This window comes from Fundulus heteroclitus, unplaced genomic scaffold (assembly GCF_011125445.2).
Source record: "Fundulus heteroclitus isolate FHET01 unplaced genomic scaffold, MU-UCD_Fhet_4.1 scaffold_459, whole genome shotgun sequence".
Classification (NCBI taxonomy): domain Eukaryota; kingdom Metazoa; phylum Chordata; class Actinopteri; order Cyprinodontiformes; family Fundulidae; genus Fundulus; species Fundulus heteroclitus.
Window position 1 is genome coordinate 24,595 of NW_023396878.1, and position 24,445 is coordinate 49,039.

Below are 24,445 nucleotides of genomic sequence, written 5' to 3' on the forward strand. Positions count from 1 at the left end.
ATATGTATTCATAAAAAAGAGGAAACTAGGAAAGAACATGCAAGCACATTAGCGTTAGATAAGCACGTCACAATGATTGGCATGTGGGACAACCAATAGATAAGGTGATACCCCTGAAACTGGAAGCCAAAAGAAGATTATCCACCATACCTTTAAGTCTGTATTGAAAAAAAAAAAAGTCAAATTGAAAAAAGCAAGTCAAAAAGAGTTACCCTAAAATAAGACTTGCAACCCTTGGTGTGAAGGTTATGGCAAATGATTTTTGCTCTTTTTATTCATACATGCTATTCATTGTATTGACTTGGAATTTTTTGATTAAAAGCTCTGAAATAGATCAAGTTTTTTGTGTTTCTGTCAAGATTTCATTCAACAAATCTAATCTTTCATGGTTTTTGTCTCAGACCAAGGGACAGATGATGAAAATTTAGTTTTAACACATTTAGTCCTGGTTGTTTTCCTCTAACTGTGTAACATTTTATTTGTTGCTGCTCCTTGGCCAAGACTCCCTTGAAAAGTAGGTTTTTAATCTCAATGAGACATTATCCTGGTGAAATAAAGGTAAAAGAAGAAACATTCAGTCTGTTTTGGATCCAGTTAGTCTCTTTAAACATTGTTCTAGCCATGTCACAAAGGTCTTCTCATTTGTTTCCATGCTATTGTTCAGAAATGTGTTTGCATTACAGGCTGTTCTTATGTAAAGCTCTGTTTATACAGGAAAATTGCCATGCTACAATTAAAAAAAGGGAGTGTGGAGTGTTTTTTTTTTGCCAAGCTCTTGTCACAAACAGTAGGAGATCTATTTTGCATGGAGGAACTCTGAATATGTTCATAGTTCCATTAGCAAGGTCGTAGTAGTTTAATTAGTATAATTATGTTGGAAAAGTGGACTTGCAACAGTAGCAGTGTATCCATGATGTGGGGCCTACATGTATAGCTTGCACATTGAAACTTTAAAGCAGAATTGGGCACATTGGCCTTGTCCATGGCCCATGATTCTATCACAACTGGCTGACATTACTCAAAAGTTATTCATTAATGCTCTTAAAAGCTACCATAATTGTGCCCCACTCAATAATACGACTAAAATAGTTATGTCATTCTTTGACTACATGGCAGCTACAACAAATACAGGCTATGTTCGTCAATAAATTCTTTGCACGGTTCTTTGCTTGAGTACCTGGGGGAGAAGGATGCAAACCTCTGCATTGTGCCAGTGATGAGCAACACAGAGAGAGGGAGGTTTTTTTCAGGCTGTAGTTTAATCTCAGAAAAGCTTTAAAAAAATTCACATATATGAAATAAATATTTCCCTTTATAGACCCACAGAGGTGAATTTTGTCTCTGTTTAACTCATCCCTTAGGGAGCATTGTGCTGCCATAATGAGTGGCTCACTCATCTGTGGTTAGGGTTAGGAGACAGAGGGACAGACACCATTTCTAACCAGAAATCTTTGCAGCCTCTCTAAGAGGCATACACCTGGCTCCATGAACATTAAGCCACCACTCCCACATTCTGAGACATTCAGAGATCTTAGATTAAGTAAACAATATTCCTCTTCATTAAACCTGCCAAGGTATTCCGAAAAAGTCTGCAGGATCCCATGACAGTCCCTTTCCCACCATCCATGGAAGGTCATGGAAACAAACAAGTCCAGACATATTGCCAGTACTGCGTTTTGCATTAGTGTTATAGTAACTTATATACAACTATATCTAATTAGGGCTTATGGAACAAATGCAGGTCTTCTAGGTAAAGCTTTAAATCCAAAAGCCTAACTCTGTGGTACATATCCACTTAATGATGGCAGATTGGTGAGATCCAAATTGTGGGTGTTAATTAAACATTGAGAACTTGATCTAACGTTCTTTAATTTTTCTCTCATAGCAAGTACCTCTGGCCTAATGCTTTTGTGTTTAGCTACCCATTTCCAAGGTATTTCTTAGCATTACTTGTGTTTTACCTATTTTGTTTTCTGTCCTCACAATCCTCAGCCAGCTGTGGCAGATAGTACCTTATGCCTGGATTTTCTGTAGATTTCTCTTTTCTGTTAAAAGTTCCTCTCTCTTGTTAACAAATGCTCTGTCAAAATGAGGGATGACTGCATGGTTTGTGGCAGGGCTTTGTTAAATGGAAAGCTATTTACTGTAATGCCCTTGACAGAATCTGGAGACCTGATAATTCAGCAGACAGAATAAGCATTCAAGAATGTTTAGTATAAACATTCTTCCTCTGGAGCTCAAACTGGAATCACTTCTCAGATGCCAGGATGGTGCACTGGCTCTGATGATTTATCCCGATGGCTCCGACTGAATGATTTGGATCACTGACTGACTGATCTGAATCTCTGTATAACTAAGCAGGGCAGAAGCTAGCTGGGCAGTTGTCATCAGGTAGACAGTCCACGGGGCAGGTGTTTCCAGAATGGCTAGGCAAGACAGCAATCCGGGATCCAAGCGAGAGAATTGGCAACAGGAGGCACACGCACCTTGCAGAGGTTTCCAAGCAGGGCAGAGACAGGAGACAGGTCTGAGTTCCAGGCTTGGGTCATTACCAATAAGCAGGAGAAACCAGACAGGGTTAGAGGCAGGCAGGCTTGGTCGATAAGCAAGGCAGGAGGTCAATGTTCAGAGATCAGAAGCCAATACAAGTATCCAACCGGGGAAAGACAGGCAGAAGGAAAGCAGGAACGAGACAGGTCAAGATCAGGCGGTCAGTACAAGGAACACAGCATGGTCTACTCACAAAATGGCTTTGAAGAATCTGGCAGTTACCTACTGGGAGAGCCAGGAATATACAGTGCTCATGCCAGGTGCATCAACTCCTAGTAATTATAGTTGCTGCAGGTGTAACCGCTCAGACTTGATTGCTGGTGCAGCACAGAGAGCAGGGAATGACATCATGGGACTGCAGAACAGGAGTAGAATAGTTGTCCGAATTTCATCTGTAACTTCTGCCCTTCCAGCTACACCTCCATCTCGCACACGGATTCCTCTTCCTCGGACTCCTCTTCCCAAGAGCCATCTACCCCTTTCTCTGACTCTCATCTGCCTTAGCCCATCCATGCTTGCAAAGAACAACACACAGCATGGCACCTTTTAAGGCCTGCAGACTGATTGTAAATTGAAAAGTTGTATGAAGAAGTGTCAAACAGGTGCTTCAGTGATTTCATATCGATCACAAAGTTTAAAAGAGCTGGGAACATATGGTTTCTGTTTAGCTACCACAGCTAAAGCAATGGAGTTTGGACTGCTTGTATGACATCTGCATTAATTGTTTTGCAAAAGGGTGGGGAAATGTGTCAAACCAATGAGAATGGGTTAACTCATTTGCAAGAGGTGTCTTTTGCTCTGCTGAGATGGTGATGATGAAAACTTAGAGATTGCCAGTTTCTTCAAACAGGTCAAAGCAACCAATAAAAACTGTAAATACTTCCTCACTATGCTGCTCCCGAGTTCCTGTTTGCATTTGGTCTGCCCAACAACCTCTCCATCTTGACAGAGCAACTATGTGGTGAAAGTGAAGAGGAATGTTTTTCTTTAATCATGAAGAAACTTACAGCAGAACAACTATGAGTGGCAAAAAAAAATTAAGAGAGAGAACGCAACGGCATTAGTAACAGCATTTACAAACAATCCATAAATAGAAAGTAGAAGGAGGGCATAACAGAGTGGGGCAAATGGTTATGTCTTCAAGCAACCTAAACCAATGAATTTATAACTAGAAAGATAACTCGTTAGTTAATTTACCTGAACTATAAGCTCCATCAAAAAATTTAAGTTTTAAGACCCAGACTTCAATGTCAAAAAATGTGTCTACTCCCAAAATTGGGAGATCTATAAGAAATTTTTAAAATTTGAACTTCATTATCCTGTGCAAGCATAACGTAACAGTGGAAACATCTCAATTTGACAGAACGAAACATCCTGCAGTTCGAGTCAATACGGACAGAAATTGCACACAATGAAAACTGTAACAATGGACCAGGAATCTTTGTATGTAGACTGACCAGCTTTGTATGGTACAGCAAAAGAGTATGACCTGAAGACAATTCAATATTCAAATATCTGTGCATGACTTACAAGAAACTATTTTGAATAATAGCTCTAGGGAGAAATATTTATTTTTGTACAGATTACATAGAAGGACGTTTTAATGAGTTTGACATTTGTTTCAACAGGCAGTGTAGGAGAAGCATCTGAGCAAAGAAGCTGAGCTCCTGTTGATCATTTGTTAATGAAGCTATCATAAAAGTATTTTCCTTGAAGAATAAAAGGAAAAGACTTGTATAAAAATATGACATTTGCAGATATTGAACACTTGCAGTATCATTTGTGGAACTAGAAACAGTTCAGCTTGAATTTATTTTTTGGTGAGTACTTTTGTTCATTTGTTACTCGGCTGTCTGTATTTGTATCTTTGTCATGATGTGTCTCATAATTAGGGCTTATTTAGTTGTGTTGGCTGTGTTTATATGATTGAAATGATGGTGCATGCATCTTTGTGTATAAATTATGGACATGTAAAATGTCCCTGTTTGATGTTTTTATTTTATTTGTTGATGTAGACTGATTTATATATGGTACTGCAATTTAAATAATAGTCTATTCTTGAACTGTGAATTAAGCTCCACTTAAGATTGCAGATTGCTGTTTTTATGTATAATTAATAATTATTGTTTCTTTTAAACAAACATCTTTAATACATCAATGCAACTTCTAAGCAGAGCAGTTTCAATGCCGACTAAACACCAGATTGACGTATTATTCTTTTAAAAATAATCTCAAAAGATCTGTCTAGAATATTTCACATAATTTAACATTTTTAATCTTACTGTGTTAAACAGATCTCTTTCCGTTAATATTACTTAAAATATTTTATGCTAACTTGTATGATGATTTAAAATAATTAGTAGCCATTGGCAAATATTACACTCAGTTATATTCAAGAAAATCGATGAGAAAGTTTGGGCAAACACGTCCCCCCTAAAACTGAACACAAAGTAATTTTTAATTTGCCCAATGTAAAATATATTAAATGATTGAGAGTAGTTTCTTGTGGTGCCTCAAGAAAACTAATTTATAAGTGAATATATATAAACTGAAGCTTTTCCTTCCTTGATTGCTCTGGTGTATTTAAAAATGATAATTCTCATTTTCATAAAGGCATGGTTCAAAAACATAAGACATGAATTTACAGACCTAAGGGGTAATCAGATCTCTGATTATCCCGTATGTTCCTAACAGAGCACTTTGCTCTCAGACTGCAGGTCTGTTGGTGGTTCCTATAGTCTCTAAAAGTAGAATGGGAGGAAGATCCTTTAGTTATCAGGCTCTTCTCCTGTGGGACCAACTCCCAGATTTGGTGTGCGGGGCAACGACCCTGTCTACTTTTAAGGCTAAGCTTAAAACTTCCCTTTTGATAAAGCTCATATGTAACTTAGGTAATAATAAATATTTGAATGTTTGATTTTTCAGATTCCAGAATTCTCAGAATGGGATACGGACAGATCATGTTAATGCTTGTCATTTTGGCAGGTAAAGTATGTCATGTTTAAGTGATTTGTTTACAACATTTATTCCCATGTGACCGACTAAATATGGATGACTGTAAATAAATTTGTAGAATTTCTAAATGCAGTTGGATCAAATCTAACTTCATTTTGATTAGTTGCACTAATACAGGGTTGCACTGTGGCCTTGCAGCAGAAAGACCCTGGGCTGATCCCAGTGTAGCAGAGAATAAGACATGATTAAAATCACCAGATATTGCCAGAAAAGCATCTGGATGATGTGTCTGTAGCTTATTCACAACTGAGCAGAGGTCATCACAAGCAATGTCAGCTACAGCTGATGGTGGAATGTAGACTGTTGAAAATAACACAAAATTACGCTGATGAGCTCTCTGGGTAAATAATGTGAATGAAAACCCACTGCTAACACTTCAGTATCTGGGCTGCTGAGACAAACCTTCACAGTGACATGTCCTGGGTGACACCATCTCTTGTTTACCAGCGCTGCCAATCCACCACCTTTGCTCTTTCCGCTCTTCTTTCAATTTGTCTCTGTTCATATGGTCAAAAAGCCTGGCAGAGAGAGCTGAAGTCGGGAACATGATCCTGCAGCCATGTTTCAGTGAAACAGATAATACTGCATTCCCGATTTTCTGGCTAGGTCCTTGTTAAGAGTTCCTCCAACTTGTTTCCCAAAGATGTCACATTACCCATAATAATAGATGGAATTGATGGCTTAAATGTCCTCATTCTCTCTCTCCTTCGTGCTCCTGCTCTGCATCCTCACCACCTCCCTTTTAGTTCATCTGGGATATGGGGATGTACAGCAGTTCAAGTAATATTCTGGCTTTTGAGATGTTAATCAGCTGCTCCATGTTGCGCAAAACCAACTGGTCGCTATGGTTACACATCATAACAGATGTTCCACTAAAAAAAATAATAATAATAAATAAACTTCAAGCAGCACAGCATCCAACATCAGTCAAGATGTCACAGTTTATGGAAGTAGTAATGAATGTAATTGTTACTAGATGCATTCAATAATGCTTCGTTAAAATTTTTTGTGGATACTGGCATCTCTATTATTATGTAGTTGTCGAGCAATAGAATCCGACAACATTAAGACCATATTATAACAAAGCAAAAATCGTAAGGGGAACAAAGCACAGCAAATAACATTGATCTTTTGAGGAGCAGTGACTGCTACTGCTGTAGAAAAGTCTGTGTGGGTGTGTAATGAGAGCCAGGAAAGGGACCTATAAGTTGTATGAAATACAACATGGCTATTAAGACTGAAGACACTTTGAAAACTATTGGATACATATCCGATTTGGTATCCCATTTCGAAGTGGCACAAACTAGATTTTTTTTTTTTGGAGGAAAACATTGGAAGTAGGTAATTCAGACTGCCGTGAAAAATTCTTATATGGCTTGCATATGGACAAAAAGGTCGTATTTGGGTTGCATTTAAAAATATGTTACTTTTTTAAGTGTTTACTTGTCTGCTATTTTTTGTGATGAATTGACTTTAACTTAAGACATAAAAAGAAACTGCATAGTTTCTCTGGATGGTGCTTCTTTGTTGAAACATTTGTCTCTTCTCCGAGACTTCGTCAGTCTGAGGAGTTTCAACAAAGAACACGTCCAGAGGACTTATCCTATTTCTTTTTTCTATTTTATCAGGACACTTAACTTAAAATACACTTTTAAAAGCTGGTATTTATAACAAAAACACTTTGTCATGTTACGTCTTTGCACTCTTACTTGCAGACACGCCTTTACCAACAACCGCCCCCACTTCAAATGCTACGGATACTGCCATCACCGCAGATGATAATGCTACATCTAATACTTTGTCAACTACTACAGCCAACCCAACAACCACTATCACGACCATCACCCCCACTTCTAATGCTACGGTTGCTACCATCACTGCAACTGATAATGCTACATCTAATACTTTGTCAACTACTACAACCAACCCAACCACCACTATCACGACCATCGCCCCCACTTCTAATGCTACGCTTGCTACTATCACTGCAGCTGATAATGCTACATCTAATACTTCATCAACTACAACAGCTAATCCAACCACCACTATCACGACCATCGCCCCCACTTCTAATGCTACGGTTGCTACTATCACTGCAGCTGATAATGCTACATCTAATACTTCATTAACTACAACAGCTAATCCAACCACCACTATCACGACCATCGGCCCTACTTCTAATGCTACGGTTGCTACCATCACTGCAACTGATAATGCTACATCTAATACTTCATCAACTACAACAGCCAACCCAACCACCACTATCACGACCATCGGCCCTACTTCTAATGCTACGGTTGCTACCATCACTGCAGCTGATAATGCTACATCTAATACTTTGTCAACTACTACAACCAACCCAACCACCACTATCACGACCATCGCCCCCACTTCTAATGCTACGGTTGCTACCATCACTGCAACTGATAATGCTACATCTAATACTTCATCAACTACAACAGCCAACCCAACCACCACTATCACGACCATCGGCCCTACTTCTAATGCTACGGTTGCTACCATCACTGCAACTGATAATGCTACATCTAATACTTCATCAACTACAACAGCCAACCCAACCACCACTATCACGACCATCGGCCCTACTTCTAATGCTACGGTTGCTACCATCACTGCAACTGATAATGCTACATCTAATACTTTGTCAACTACTACAGCCAACCCAACTATCAATTCCACAACCACCATCCCCATTTCAAATGCTACGGTTACTACTATCAATGCAGCTACAAAAGCTACAACTAATACTTTATCAACAACAACTGATGTTGCTGAACCAACCACCACTCCCATAATCACCACCACAACAACTACAACGACTGTTGTTAAATCAACCACCACTCCCATAATCACCACCACAACAACTACAACGACTGTAGTTAAATCAACCACCACTTCCACGACCACAAACACAACTACAATTACTATAGTCAACCCAACAACCACAAACACAACTACAACTACTATAGTCAACCCAACAACCACAACAACTACAACTACACTGTAAGATGCATTAAGTTGACTTTACTTTAAAAAAGTATGCAGAATGGTTGCCTCAAAAAACAACTTTAGTGAACTTAAAAAATGTTAGTATGTGCAAGTTGTACACACTAAGTTTTCACAACTCTATGAACTTGACTTAATAGTGACAGTAAGACAGTAAGTAAAGTTTGTTCATGTCAGTTATTTCCTGTTTATTTACATAAACTCAAGTATGATGTTAAAGTAATATAATTTATAATCTTTGAGCGAACATGAAAGTAATTCTTGAATAATTATGTAGTTTGACTGTTCATGCAATCCTTAAAATGTTTCTCCTAATATAAGTTTTTTTTCTACAAATATAAACTGAGCATTGTCCTGCGTGATTTCCCAGTTTTTCTTTTCAATGTATTCATAACAAATATATCCTGTATTCATTATTCTGTAAAACATTATGCTTATTTTTCCTGTCTAACTATTAATATAATAAAGATAAATGGTGAAACACTGCAGCAATTGAATTCATTATTGTTTTATCATAAACATTACCTTAAATATTAAATATTTCTAAAAAGTTATACTATTGTAGGTGTTTGCATAAATGCAGTTGATATTACATTGACATCTCTCATTTTATTCATTAAGTTTCATACTAAGAACATTCACAGTTAAGTAGAAGATCAACAATAATCAACAATAATAGTAGCACAAATAGAGTTGAAAGCTATTGAAAAGAAATTTGTTTTAAGCAGAAACTTAAATTAATCAGCTGTTTGAGTCACACTGATCTTCCACTTGCTCCACCACTTGGGGGCCACCTCAGAAAATGGTCTGTCACTTCTGTAAGTGGTCTTGGCTCACCTTACCTCTCTGAACTTTTACAATTACATTGCCCCTCCCTTTCACTCAGGCCAATAACAAACTTCTCCTGGATGTGCCGAGGACACGGCTGAAGCTCAGAAGGGAAGAGAGCTTTTTTCTGTGGAAGCTGCAAGGCTTTGCAATTCACGGACAGTGCACACCAGATGGACTTATTCACTGTATTTTTAAATCTGCTCTGAAAACTCATCTTTATTCATTGGATTTTGACCAAACATGAATAATTTTTATTTGTACGAGTTGCTTTATAATATATTTAATTTGTCTTCTTGTGTTTGTGTTTTTAATATTTGTATAGAATGTCTGTTCAGGCTGTTGGTCCATTGTGCTGTTTTTAAAGTGCTCTAGTTTAAAGCTTTAATTCTAGCCTTGGCTCATGACTCTACATAAATGTATTAATCTGTTTTGAACAGCAGCCGCCAGCCATAGCGAGTGGGAGATTTATTTTGCTGGGAGGAAAGTTGAGGATGCTCACAGTTCCTTTATCCACATTATGCACACAGACATTCAGAGATCTTAGATTTTTTAAGCAATATTCCTTCTCATTAAACCTGCCAAGGTTTCCCAAGGAGGACACCCAAGATGTTGTGTCCAACTCCGCACCGTGGCTGAAACTGATAGTAGAGACAATATCTGCAGACAAGGTCTTGGAAACTAACAAATTTCATTATATTGCCTATATCACATTATAAGCATTTTTATATAACTCTAAGGTTTGCATATTTGAAATACTACTATAGCTGGGTTAGGGTTTATGTAACAAATGCAGGTCTCCTTAATAATCATTTAGATCCAGAAACATCCTAATCCTGTGGTACATATCTACATACTGAAGACAGACTGGTGTTCATCAAAAATGTGGTTAAAAGAAAACTCATGTTGAGAATGTGATCTTTCTTTATTTTTTTTTTTCTCATATAAAGTAGCTCTGGCTTAATGCTTGTGTGTTTAGCTCCCATTTTTCTAAACAAAGCCTTTGTAGGAGAAATTGGTGCCATCGCTTTTGTGCACTTTATTTTTCTTTCCTAAGGGAAGTACGACAGTCCCAGCATTTTCTGTATTTTTCTGTTTCTGCTTTCTGTCTTCTCAACCTTCAGCCAGCTGTGGCAAATTGTGCCTCACACATAGCCTAGATTTGCTGCAGGTTTATCTCAGTTCAAAATTCCTCCACCTTGTTGCCAAATGCTCAATCAGAATGAGGGATGACTGCAGGGTTCATGGCTTTAATAGATGGAAAGATATTTACCAACTGGCTTTAAATGATCACCAAAATTTGGCAGCATTTTACTATAATTGAGATTGACTTTGTATTTGGATGAGAATCTGGATTGAGTTGGAATTATTTGAACTGTAGCTAAAATGCAATGAATTGAACTGAATTAAATTCTGCATCATTGGATGTAAATTGGATTAAATGAGTTGTTGTGAATTGGGGGAATAAAAATACAGTAACTTTAGTTGAATCTGATTTAATTAACTTTTGGTTTATATTCTTTGCGTTCCCCATAATGTTATTCATTATGACATGCGAAATTTTAAGACAAAATAGATTATAGAGAACAGAAATTTGTATTTTCTCCTCACATCATAACATTTTAACAATTCAAAATAGAATGCAAAACACAACACTGCGTGCAAAGCAAAATGCAACACTATTTTGCTGCTATGTTTACATCGGACATTATTTTCCTATCACCTCTGCATACAAATCTTCCTGGATCCTAAATTCTCTCTTCTGTCTTGTTGAATTCACCCGACCATTTCAAAGCAGCAAAATGTTGTTTTATACTAAGCAAGAAAATTCAAAATGGTTATCCAAAAGTACCTTACAGGTGTCAACTTGTTCCAAAATAAATACATAAAACAAAATCAATTGAGATTTTGTTTTTACATCACTTCATTCATCATATCATCTCAAGTCACTTTAAAAGACAGACAGCTCCTAATTATGTCCATGGAAACAAGATTCCTATTCAGTTCAGATTAAGTTATCAGGCCAAATGCAACAGAATGATGCTGTCTGTCAAGTAAAACTGCATGTAGTTCAGTCAATCTTGTTTATATCACAATACAGTGAGAGCCAGTCGCTCATAAAACAGTTGGACAAAAAGTGATCCTAGAAACCAGTAGACTGCATTGAAACTGTTTTTGCAGTTGGTAAAAAGCTCTTAATCAAAGAAATCCCAGTAACTGTAGTGAGCAGTAGAAAAATTATGAGAGAGAACACAAAGTTACAAATAACAGTAAATACAAACGATCCACAAATATAAAGTAGAGAGAAGGTATAACAGAGAGGAGTATGTCGTCAAGCAACCTAAACCTATAAAAGCATAACTATAGAGATAACTCATCATAACATACTTGAACTATAAGCTCCATCGAAAATTAACATTTTAAGACCCAGACTTCAAAGTCAAAACAGTGTCTACTTCACATGCCAAAACTGGGAAATCGATAAGAAAAAACAGGAAATTGCATGAAATCTGGACTTCACTGGAATTCATTATCCTGAGCGAGCCTCAGGTAATAATGGAGAGAAACGTCTCAATTAACAGAACAAAACATCCTGTAGTTGGAGTCAATATAGACAGAAATGAGACATAATGAAAACTGTAACAATGGACCAGGCTCCTTTGTATGTAGACTGATGAGCTTTGTATGGTAATGCAAAAGAGTTTGACCTGAAGACAATTCAACATTCAAATATCTTTGCATGACTTACAAGAAACTCTTTGAATAAATTAATTAATAACATATCTTTAAACTAAGCCATTCATAAGGGGAGCCTTACTGTAACATGGTAACACAAAAAGCAGCCTTCAAATAATGTAAAAACTATCCAAATAAAATTGTTGCTGCTACTTTGCACAATGTCTTCTTACAGGAATTTCACTGTTATCACTACAGAGAAATAAATGAAATGCATATTAATGTTTTAGACCTGCAACTTCAAGAAATAACATTTAAATGTTTGATTTTTCAGATTCCAACACTGCCAGAATGGAGTTTGGACAGATCATATTAATTCTTGTCATTTTACCAGGTAAGGTATGCCATGAAATGAAATTGCATGAAATCTGGACTTCACTGGAATTCATTATCCTGAGCGAGCCTCAGGTAATAGTGGAGAGAAACGTCTCAATTAACAGAACAAAACATCCTGTAGTTGGAGTCAATATAGACAGAAATGAGACATAATGAAAACTGTAACAATGGACCAGGCTCCTTTGTATGTAGACTGATGAGCTTTGTATGGTAATGCAAAAGAGTATGACCTGAAGACAATTCAACATTCAAATATCTTTGCATGACTTACAAGAAACTCTTTGAATAAAAGCTCTAGGGTGAAATATTTATTTTTGGTGTAACAGAGTTTGACAGTTGTTTCAACGGGCACTGAAGGAGAAGCATCTAAAGAACAAAACTGAGCTCCTGTTTGTTTGTTCAATAATGAGATCTTGAATTGAGGAAAAGACTTTTTGGAAAGTATAACAATATTAGCAATTGAACACTTGCCATATCATTTGTTTAATTAAAAACAATTCAGCTTAAATTTCATTTCCGGTGAGTACTTTTGTTCATTTGGTACTCAGCTGTATGTACTTATATCTTTGTCATGTTGTGTCTTGTAATTTATTTATTTTTCATGTAGTAACACATTTTAAATGGTATTTCTTCCTTTTGTTGAGCTGACTGTTGTTTTATATGTTTGGATCGATAATGCATGAGATTCCATATTACTGCATAAAAAGATGGCATGTGAATACCCTTGTCTGAAATTTAGGTTTTTGCACATTTGTTGATGTAGACTGTGATTTATATATGGTGCTACAATTTAAATAATTGTTTATTCTGGAACCATGAATTAAGCTCAACCCAAAATTGCAGATTGGTGTTTTTTATGCGTAATTCATTAGTGAGCTACTCTTAAACAAACATCTTCCAACCCTCAATGCAGTCTAATTATAGCACTTGCAATGGCAATTAATCATCAGACTGAAGAAAGTATTAACCTTTCTAAACAATAATATTCTGAAATTTTCAGTATATTTCACATAAATTACCTTCTTTAATTGTAATGTGCTAAACAAACAGATGTATTCCTTATCTCATTACCAGCTATTTCATGCCCATATCCTTAAATTAATTTCCAATTATTATTAATCATTGATATAAAAATATCTTGGGTTATCAAAACTTAGAATTCAGTCAAATGGTAAATGATCTGGACTTGTATAGCGCTTTATCAGGTCAGAGGACTCCAAAGCCCTTTACACTATTCACCCATTCATACACATGTGGATGGTGGTAAACTACAATTGTAGCCATGGGTGCCCTCGGGCAAGACTGACACAATCGGCGCCACTGACCACTGCCAGCAGGCAAAGCAGGAGCCCAAGGACAAAGTAGAGCTGGGGTTCAATATGGACACCCACCAAAGATCTATACAAAGATATATAACGGAACACGAAGTAATTTCTAATAGTGAAAGTGAGAACATTTCCATACACCAATGTTAAAGAATTGAGACTAATTTCCAGTGGAGCCTCAAGAAAACTAGTTTATAAGTGAGCATATAAGTCTAAGTTTTTTCTTCCTTAATTTAGGTCTCTTTCAGGGTTTATTTTGTTACAGTTAAGCAAATTAGGCAAGTTTGCAAATACTCACATAAGTTCTAAAGGCAAAAAGGGTACTACTTTATAATAAGACACCCCTACAGATAGCTGGCAAATAGTTCATGGTTATTTTATTAATTAACCTAAAAAAACAATTTATAACTAATTTATAGCAAGTAAGTTTGTGTTACAAGGTAGTAAATTAGTTTGAAATGTTTAACATAAGTAATTCTAAATTAAATATATTGCTGAACAGATTAATCTTATTATTTGGCAAAAAGAAACAGTCAGTTTTGTCTCTAACCACACCCTTTTTGAATGCATAATAAACACTTGTGAATGAGTTATAAAGTGTTTACAAATTAATTAATAACATATCTTTAAACTAAGCCATTCATAAGGGGAGCCTTACTGTAACATGGTAACACAAAAAGCAGCCTTCAAATAATGTAAAAACTATCCAAATAAAATTGTTGCTGCTACTTTGCACAATGTCTTCTTACAGGAATTTCACTGTTATCACTATAGAGAAATAAATGAAATTCATATTAATGTTTTAGACCTGCAACTTCAAGAAATAACATTTAAATGTTTGATTTTTCAGATTCCAATACTGCCAGAATGGAGTTTGGACAGATCATATTAATTCTTGTCATTTTACCAGGTAAGGTATGCCATGTTTAAGTGATTTGTTTACAACATTTGCTCCAGTATGACAGAGTAACTATAGATGCCTGTTTTATTTTTTTTTTTGATTTGCATAATTTCTAAATGCAATTGGACTAAATATAACTTAATACATTTAGATTAGTTGCACTCATACAGAATGGTCACAAAATATCATATCTTGTTCCCCATTACAACTCCACCAAAGATTTGCCCTTCCCACACTGAAATTTGCTCTATTCCAGTAGTGAGGATGTTTAGCCTGTCTTGGTGGGCACCAGAGGTGATGGAAGCTGTGAAGCTGAAGAAGGAGGCTTTTAGGGCTTGGGGGTCCCTGGGGACTCCTGAAGCAGCTGACGGGTACCAAGTGGCCAGAATTAGTGCAGTTTATGTGGTTGTGGAAGCTAAAATTCAGGACTGGGAGGATTAACGAGAGAGACGTTTGGTTGGCCAAACATTTTGGGGCCTCAGAAAAAGAAAACTTGGACCATCCCAGTGTGTGTGCTTTGGGAGGGAAACTGTGGACTCGGACTGAGGACATCGTTGTGCAGTGGAAAGAGCACTCTGAGGTCACCATGTCCTCTGTGGAGGACATGGTGAAGAATTGGGAAAATGCAATCTCATCACTGTGGAAGAGGTTGCTGAGGAAGTTAAATAGGTCCCTGGTGGCAGGGCGGCAGGTGTGAAGGCTCTGGACATTGTAGGGCCGTCATGGTTGACATGCCTCTTCTGTACAGCAAGGAGGACAGGGATAACACTTCTAAAGTGACAGACCGGGGTGGTGTTCCCAATTATTAAAAAATGGGAAAAGGGACCATGTTTAAATTACACACTTTTCAGTCTCCCTGGGAAAGCTTACTCTGGGCTGTTGGAGAAGAAGCTCTGACTGCTTGCTGAATCTCAATTCTGGTTGAGTAATCCTGCTTTTGTCTATGTAACAGTGGGCCAGACCCTCGCAGAACAGCTGTGGGAGTCATAGGAGTATGCTTCTCTGGTCTACATTTGTTTTGTGGATCTGGAGAAGACTTGCAACCATGTAATCTGACGTATCTTTTGGGGGGTTCTGCAGGAGTATAATTATCTGGGTGGCTTTTGAGGGCCATAAGATTATTGTATGCCCAAACAAAGAGCTGTGTTGGAATTCTTGGCAAAAAGTTTAGTCTATTTCTAAATAACAATGGACTCCAGAAGGGCTGTCACTTGTCACCAATCCTGTTTGTGGTGTTCATGGACAGGGTCTCAAGGTGTAGTTGTAGAGAGGAGGGTGTCTGGTTCGGGAACCCCAGGTTCTCAAATTTGCTTTTTGTTGGCTTCTTCAAGCCATGACCTCTAAATCGCATGTTGGCAAAGGACTTCAAATATCCATTCATTCACTTCTGTCAACACTGGGTTAATAAATTCTTGTATCTGTTAGATCCGGTTTCTGTTAGGTTATGCCTTATTATTATTTCTGAAGTCCCGTTACTTCTGTTTATTAGTTTAGTTTGATTCTTCCCCATGTCTGGTCCACTCTCTATTCCCTGTAGCTTCTGTTCAGTCCCTGCAAATGCCAGTTCATTACCCCTTCTTTCCTTCTGCCTGATTGCATCCCTCGGTTCACCTGTGCCTAATTAGCACTGTATTGTTTCCCTCCATCTTTAAGTTCAGTTAACGTTGTCAGTCACATTGTCAGGTCATCCGTCTTCATTCCAGATTCCACCCTGTTATGGTCACTTCCGTGTTGTGTTCCTGGTTCATCCTGTAAGCCTGTTTCTTAAATAAATCACCACTAATGTCAACATGTGACTCCCCAGCTCTTTTCTGAGCTTCAGTCCTTCACCAAACATGTCAGGAAATATTGGAGCAATGTCTCTAAATATCAGCCAAGAAGGTAAAACTTAGATACAAATGGGTCTTTGAAATAGACAATGACCCTAAGAATGCCACCAAAACAAATATAAACAACAAAAAACATTGATAATCCTAACTGAGATAAAAAAAAATGACATTTTTAATCTGATATAATGTCAGACAAAAGAAACATTTATATGACTTTCATATGTAAGTATCTGGTTTAAATTATAAGGTAATCAGAATGTTTTTGATGACCAAATTATGTAAACATTGGAAAAAAAAAACTTCATCTACAATATTTCCACCTACTTACTTATTCTGTTATTCTGCAGTTTAGGATTCATTCCCCTCGCTCTGCTCAAGTGATATTGGTATCAAACACACCACCTTTTCCTTGTCACTCCCATGGTAACTGGTTTGAGTGAGTTGACTCAGCAGTTTCTTATATGGAGAATTAAAATGCAAAAATTCAACATTTCAAAATATGAAGCTCCAGGTGTTCAGGAAATATGAGTCTTTAACCCTTACTATTAAGCAAATCAAATGCAATAAAATGGATTTACACATGCGGGGTCGTACATACGAGAGTTCAGAGTTCAGCATCCCACAAGTCCCTGTGCTGTCCTCATCACTCATGTTAAATCCTTCTCCTTTATTGTGCAGCTCCCATACCACACAGTTAAGCTAAGACATAAAACACTTTCTATTGTAGCTATGTAAAAGTTTTTTAGCAGCTTAGTGGAAAGTCCAGTTTCTACAGAGCTTGTCTCGTCTCTGCTTCTCTTTCTCTTTCTCACACACACATACACTGAGAACCATTGAAACCCTCTGCCTGCAGAAGTGAAGAAGCTGTACCTTTACTTTATTATTAGTTTAAGCTGATGTGTGATCTATATATTTATCCCTGTGGATAGGGGAGCTGGATAAGCTTTTTTATTTACGTATTACCGGAATTTTTTTTCATATGTTAAAAGTGGGTGTGCCTCCACATGAAAGGGAAGAGAGTTGCAGCAGTGAGATAATCTAATTTTATAGGTATTCACATGTCAATAACATTAAGTACTGGGGAAACTACTCAATACATATACTTGTTTGTTGGTTGCACTTTATATTCAACTAGGATTGATTTCCATCTCAATTAAAAGCTATTCTCTTAAAACCTATTTTTATGAATAATAATATTCTGATTAATGAAAAACAAATAAATGTCTTGCTTTAAATTGTCCTTGTTTACAAACATATTTATCTACAGGCCATCTTTGTTGCTTATGATTAATGCAGAGAAAAGTTGTAAAATGAAATCACAATTATGGCTATTTTTATGATTGGTGAATTTAATATAAAAAATTAACATGAAAATTATACAAAATCAGCAACATCACAAGTCACAAGTGTTGTAGCAGAGGAGCAGAAGACTTGCTACAACAATGTTGTGTTCTTCGACCACAACTTCAGGTATTTTCACCACAATTGCAGCATTTTTCACCACTGTGGCACCAGGTGCAACTACGACTGCTTTTGAACTTTTCACGACCACATCTTCTCTAACTAAAATCTCAACAGGTATTTCAAGCGCAACCAATGTGGTGATCAAAATAAGACGACTGACTTTTAGGTCTCAAAACTAGATTAGAAACAAAAATACATAAATGCTTATTATTTATAAGATTGATGCATGATATATTTGGGTATTTGAGGAATAAATCCTTCCTTAATTTTCTTCGATAACCACTGTTTTTTACTGCCTGATCTTTTTCAGAGAAACATAAACTATATCACTTTACTTTGATTCAATTCTTAAATGTTTACATTTATCAATCTGCAGGTAATGTTTCTAAAAAGATATTACAAGGTTGTGTTGTGACATAAAACACTGCTTCTTCAACAGGTGTTTCAACAACAACAAATGTTCCCACAACAACAGTGGCACCACCCACAACCATAGCAGCTCTAACCACAACTTCAGCTGCTCCCACAACCACAGATGCTCCCTCTACGACCACAGATGCTCCCACCACAACTACAGCTGCTCCCACCACAACCACAGCTGCTCCCACCACAACCACAGCTGCTCCCTCTACGACCACAGCTGCTCCCTCTACGACCACAGCTGCTCCCTCTACGACCACAGCTGCTCCCACTACAACTACAGCTGCTCCCACTACCACAGCTGCTCCCACTACAACTTCAGCTGCTCCCACAACCACAGCTGCTCCCTCTACGACCACAGATGCTCCCACCACAACCACAGCTGCTCCAACCACAACTACTGCTCCCACCACAACCACAGCTGCTCCCACCATAACCGCTGCTCCCACAACCACAGCTGCTCCAACCACAGCTGCTCCCACCACAACCACAGCTGCTCCAACCACAACTACTGCTCCCACCATAACCACAGCTGCTCCCACTACAACCACAGCTGCTCCCACTACAACTGCTGCTCCCACCACAACCACAGCTGCTCCCTCTACAACTACAGCTGCTCCCACAACCACAGCTGCTCTCTCTACGACCACAGATGCTCCCACCACAACCACAGCTGCTCCCTCTACAACTACAGCTGCTCCCACAACCACAGCTGCTCCCTCTACGACCACAGATGCTCCCACCACAACCACAGCTGCTCCAACCACAACTACAGCTGCTCCCACAACCACAGCTGCTCCCTCTACGACCACAGATGCTCCCACCACAACCACAGCTGCTCCCACTACAACTGCTGCTCCCACCACAACCACAGCTGCTCCCACTACAACCGCTGCTCCCACCACAACCACAGCTGCTCCCACCACAATCACAGCTGCTCCCACTACAACCGCTGCTCCCACAACCACAGCTGCTCCAACCACAACTACAGCTCCCTCTACGACCACAGCTAGTCCCATTACAACTACAGCTCCTCCCACCACAATTACAGCAGTGCAGACCACATTCACAGCTGCTCCAACTATGACTACACCTACAACTATGGAGTCAAGAATAACAAGGAAACTGACGTTTAGGTCTCCTGGAGAGAACTTCACAACTGATTTGCTAAACTCATCTTCAACTGCATTCAAAGACCGAGCTGCACTTTTAAAGTCCACGGTGAGTCCTGTTCATCTGAGGCATTTGGAATTCGAGCAAGCCTTTTACGGTCCAATGTAAGTCTCTTTTCAGTTGGTTTAGAAATATTTGAATCAATGCTTTTAACAACAAAAAAAATATTTTTTACTTAATTCTTTTTTTTGGGTAGAAAAAAGAAAAACACAAATATTTTTCTTCAGAATATGAAAACCAAATGAAAAGAACAATGTTTTATACTCAAGGAGGTCAATAAGGATTGTGAAAATCCAGAGCCATGCATACAATAGAGATTTCTTTGCTGCATTATGTGTAATCCAAATAGCTTGATTATACTTTCAGCATTTTAGCAGCTACTGCAGGAGCCTGGCACTGTCCCATTATTTTGATAATATATTATATTTTTGCATAAAAAAATGACAAATTAAGTCTTAATCCCTGATTATAAAATGATAACCCACCTTCTAATTTATGGAACTGATACACATATACAGATTAATTAAATTGTTTTTTGTCTAGTTTTCCTTCTTCAGGTGTGTTTGCTTTTCAGCATGTCTCAAATTTCAGTGAAATGTTACACAGACTCAAAAAAAAAACCTGTTGTACCTTTACTTTCTGAAAAACTGGGGGGAGGGGGGAGCAGATTAAAAAAGGAAAGGGATAAGGACTGACAATCTTTTATTATGCCAATAAGCATGGAATTTTGCATTTTTGAGAAACATTTATCAAAAGGTAGATATTCCTTGTATCTCCATATGATCTAAAAAAAAACACAGTCAATGGATTTGAATTACATATATATTTGCAATCAAACCTTGAAATAGCTAATCTTAAGACAAACCATTTATGGAAAACTCATTTTTGTCTATCTGCAGCTTGAACCACACTACAACCAGACGTTTCCATTATTACGTGATTTTAGGGTGACTTCCTTCAGGTATTATTTGCGGATAAATTTGGAATATTGTTAAATATAAATATGGAAAGATTAGCTGATATTTTATTCCTTTTCAGCAACGGGTCAATCATCAACAACGTTAACCTTGAATTTCCATCAGCATCAGCTCCTAATAGAACCCAAATTGCAGAAGTTTTGATCAATGCATCTTCAATCATCACTGATTTCAGCATTGAGACGGGTTCAATTGTTGTGGAAGAGGAAGGTAAGCTAAATAACATTAACATGATAGAAATAAAAAATGTACATATAAATGATCCAAATTTTGCAATATCACGGGGAATTACTTACTTGTTCTATGACCTCAACCACAGCTGCTCCCACAACAACCACAGCTGCTCCAACCACTACCACAGCTGCTCCCAACATAACCACAGCTGTTCCCTACATAACCACAGCTGTTCCCAACATAACCAGAGCTGCTCCCAACATAACCACAGCTGCTCCCAACATAACCAGAGCTGCTCCCAACATAACCAGAGCTGCTCCCAACATAACCACAGCTGCTCCCAACATAACCACAGCTGTTCCCAACATAACCACAGCTGCTCCCAACATAACCAGAGCTGCTCCCAACATAACCACAGCTGCTCCCAACATAACCAGAGCTGCTCCCAACATAACCACAGCTGTTCCCAACATAACCACAGCTGTTCCCACCACATTTACAGCAGTGCAGACCACAACTACAGCTGCTCCCACTACAACTACAGCTGCTCCCTCTACAACCACAGCTGCTCCCTCTACAACCACAGCTGCTCCCACAATAACCACTACAACAGCTGCTCCCACAACAACCACTACAACAGCTGCTCCTACTACAACCACAGCTGCTCCCACAACAACCACTACAACAGCTGCTCCTACTACAACCACAGCTGCTCCCATCGCAACCACTACAACAGCTGCTCCCATCACAACCACAGCTGCTCCCACCACATTCACAGCTGCTCCCTCTACAACCACAGCTGCTCCCTCTACAACCACAGCTGCTCCCACCACATTCACAGCTGCTCCTACTACAACTGCTGCTCCCACCACATTCACAGCTGCTCCTACTACAACTGCTGCTCCCACCACATTCACAGGTGCTCCCACCACATTTACAGCAGTGCAGACCACATTCACAGCTGCTCCCACAATAACCACAGCTGCTCCCACTTTTCCAGCAACAACATTTCCAACCACAGAGACCAGTGCTACAACTATTAATACCCCCACATCGCCTCACACTTCCAGTACTACATTTTCTCCAACTTCAAGGGTTTGCACATGTAGACTGATGTCTGTTTCATGTGTGAGTAGAATAAGGTCTTCCTCATTTAACTGGCAAGACTCAATAACAAGAGTTGTGACTTTCACATCTATGAACAACACCTTAACAAGGGATTTCCTGAATTCATCGTCTGCATCCTTTGCTAATCGGTCTTCACTGATGAAGAGACAGGTTAATGCCTTATTTTTTACACAATATAATGTTCCTTCTAATATAGCATTTATAGGGAAAGTAATTTATGTTTTTAATCATGTAGCCTAGTGTTTCTCTCAGTAATTGTTTTCTGCTCCTGTAGCTTGAACCCTTCTTCCAGAAAAGGTTTTCTTCCTTCAGTTCCCTGGAGGTGGCTACAATAAGGTAATCTTACTTCCATATTATAGGTCAGTTTGAGTTTAAGTTTACTGATCATCTTGTTTCTTTTTTCATTATGTTTCCAGAGAGAGATCCGTCATACACATCATGAACCTTACGTTTAGAACCACATCTGCTCCTGATGACGACGAGATAAGGGATATTCTGATCGAGGCAGCTTCATCGGTTGTCGACTTCAACATCGACACAAAATCGATAAGCATTCGTGACAATGGTAAAAATCTCTGATTGTAGAGTCATATGACTTTAGGGTATCTCTGTGTTACAAATAAAAACAGATGAAGAATGGGCTACAGTTGTAGTCAGAAGTCTACATGAAGTTATTATGGACAAGAGTGTTATATTTATTTTGGGCTTTGAACTATGCATTCAAATTCTTTTTGTCACAGTCCACAACTTCAAATCGATCAAGTGTTTAGTTGTATAAATATTTTATTTGTATTTATTTTGGGCTTTCAGCTATGCATTCAAATTCTTTTTGTCACAGCCCATCAATCGTAAATAAAACAATTGGGATTTTTCTCTTACCTCACAAAATAAAAAAAAATTATTCATAGAGGCTTGAATGCATATATACAAACACAGTGACACCATATTTGGCATCACAACACTTAATTTGATGTCCTTTAGCGGGTCACAGCTTGACCACACACTTTGTATTGCCTTCAGCGTGCTTCTGGCTTAATTCTGGCCACTGCCCTTCATAGAACTGGTAGACTTCATGTAAATGAGTAGGTTTCTCAGCATAGACCTGGCCTTCAAGTATATAGTCCACAAATTGTAATGCAACGTATTTCTTTTTCTGTTCTAACACCAGTTTATATGTGATGTGTTACACTGAGGCGTGTCCTCTAATTAGCTTCACAGATGACTTCAAGCATGTAACTAGTCATTCTGTGTATTTAAAAAGTTACAGGTACTCACTGTGCTGTTAGGTGACAGGGTGTGTACCACACTGAATATGGATCACAGAAAGCATAGGAGACTAGAAGGAAAATTATAGACAAGCATGTTAAAGGTAAAGCATCTTCGTGTTCCTGTAACTATAGTCGCTTATATTATTCACAAGTTTAAGGTCCACAGGACTGTAGCCAAACTCCCTGGATGTAGCAGGAGGGAAATACCATCATTTTCTATAGCCCTGTTTCATTAGTTTATATTTTTTAATGTTTCTTTTTAACCATAATTCAAAAGCAATGTCTGATTTTAATTGGTTAATTTCAATAGATTTATATTTATTATTAGTCAGTTTCAAGTTATTTTGGTGACCATTATGGGTTTCTCTTTGATTAACAGAAGGGAACCAACAATTTTGCTCACGTTTGTATGTTCAGTTGTTGATTTGTGGTAAAGTTGAATAAACAGACATAATAAAACTGACTACCACTTGCAACATTAAAAACCCTTAGTATGACACTACCCCTGCTGTGCTCTAAAAACTAAGAGCCTTGCTTTGACTTCTCTAAACATTCTTGTCATCACTGTAGCTAAATCGCTCAGTACACGTCTCGTGTTGCTGTAAAATTTTTTGCAAGAAGGCCTTCCCTTTTCCACGAGGGCAGCTGCAAGTTTCGAACTTTAAGGAGCTAATTTTTTGACGGGTGCTTCCTAATTGATCAGCTCTCTTATCAGCCAATGCTGATGTTAAATTGGCTTCACTGTGGCGAATGTCATGGGTGTTACAGTAGTGTCCAGTCCACGGCAATCTTGAGCCCAGATGCACTGCTTTGCTCTTAATTATTCTAACCAATTGTCTTTCATCTAAGTTTGACATCTGAGCCAGGATCAGATGATAACAACTGGCTGTCCCAACACATGATGAGCCTATATATTAAAACTTTACTTTTTTCAAAAGGCAAACCGGCTAACATCAAGATTTTGTAAAGCCAAGACCTCCACAACAGGAAACCAAGGCAGTTAAATGAGCTCTACCATTCCTGCCAAATACAAGGTTGAAGTCAAGCCAGAATAAAATCAAGAAGCTTAACGAGGGCTACAAAGAGCATGTGATTAAGGTGTACCTCGCTGAGAGACTTTCAACCAAATAAGAGCGTATATATTTGAGCGTACATCATTTTGACCACAGTAAATTCAAAATGTTGTCCTCATATTTTTTATTTTTAATCCATTGTAGTTGTTTTGTGTATAAACATACCACCCTGGAAAAAACTGGGTTAACATTTACTATTTTAAAGCCCAAATTAATATGAG

The 24,445-nt window shown here is 38.1% G+C and overlaps 1 protein-coding gene and 1 long non-coding RNA gene across 2 annotated transcripts; both read left to right on the forward strand.

The window, feature by feature from the left end:
- Positions 1-2,746: 2,746 nt before the first annotated feature.
- On the forward strand, positions 2,747-15,415 carry LOC118560592 (cell wall protein DAN4-like). Its single transcript, XM_036131752.1, has 3 exons — positions 2,747-2,810; positions 7,281-8,293; positions 15,281-15,415. The coding sequence occupies exons 1-3, from the start codon at positions 2,747-2,749 to the stop codon at positions 15,413-15,415; spliced, it is 1,212 nt and encodes a 403-aa protein (XP_035987645.1).
- Positions 15,416-21,630: 6,215 nt separating this feature from the next.
- LOC105934645 lies at positions 21,631-22,442 on the forward strand. Its single transcript, XR_001166721.3, has 3 exons — positions 21,631-22,033; positions 22,158-22,219; positions 22,300-22,442. It is a non-coding gene; the product is annotated as an uncharacterized LOC105934645 (long non-coding RNA).
- Positions 22,443-24,445: the final 2,003 nt, after the last annotated feature.

What these genes read in the sequence shown, in the direction of transcription:
- LOC118560592 (XM_036131752.1), top strand. Translation starts at nt 2,747, where the DNA reads ATGGCTTTGAAGAATCTGGCAGTTACCTACTGGGAGAGCCAGGAATAT. An exon ending in ATATACAGTGCTCATGCCAG is followed by an intron (nt 2,811 to 7,280) that starts GTGCATCAACTC and finishes TCTTACTTGCAG; the next exon opens with ACACGCCTTTACCAACAACC. An exon ending in TCCCCATTTCAAATGCTACG is followed by an intron (nt 8,294 to 15,280) that starts GTTACTACTATC and finishes ATCGTTGTGCAG; the next exon opens with TGGAAAGAGCACTCTGAGGT.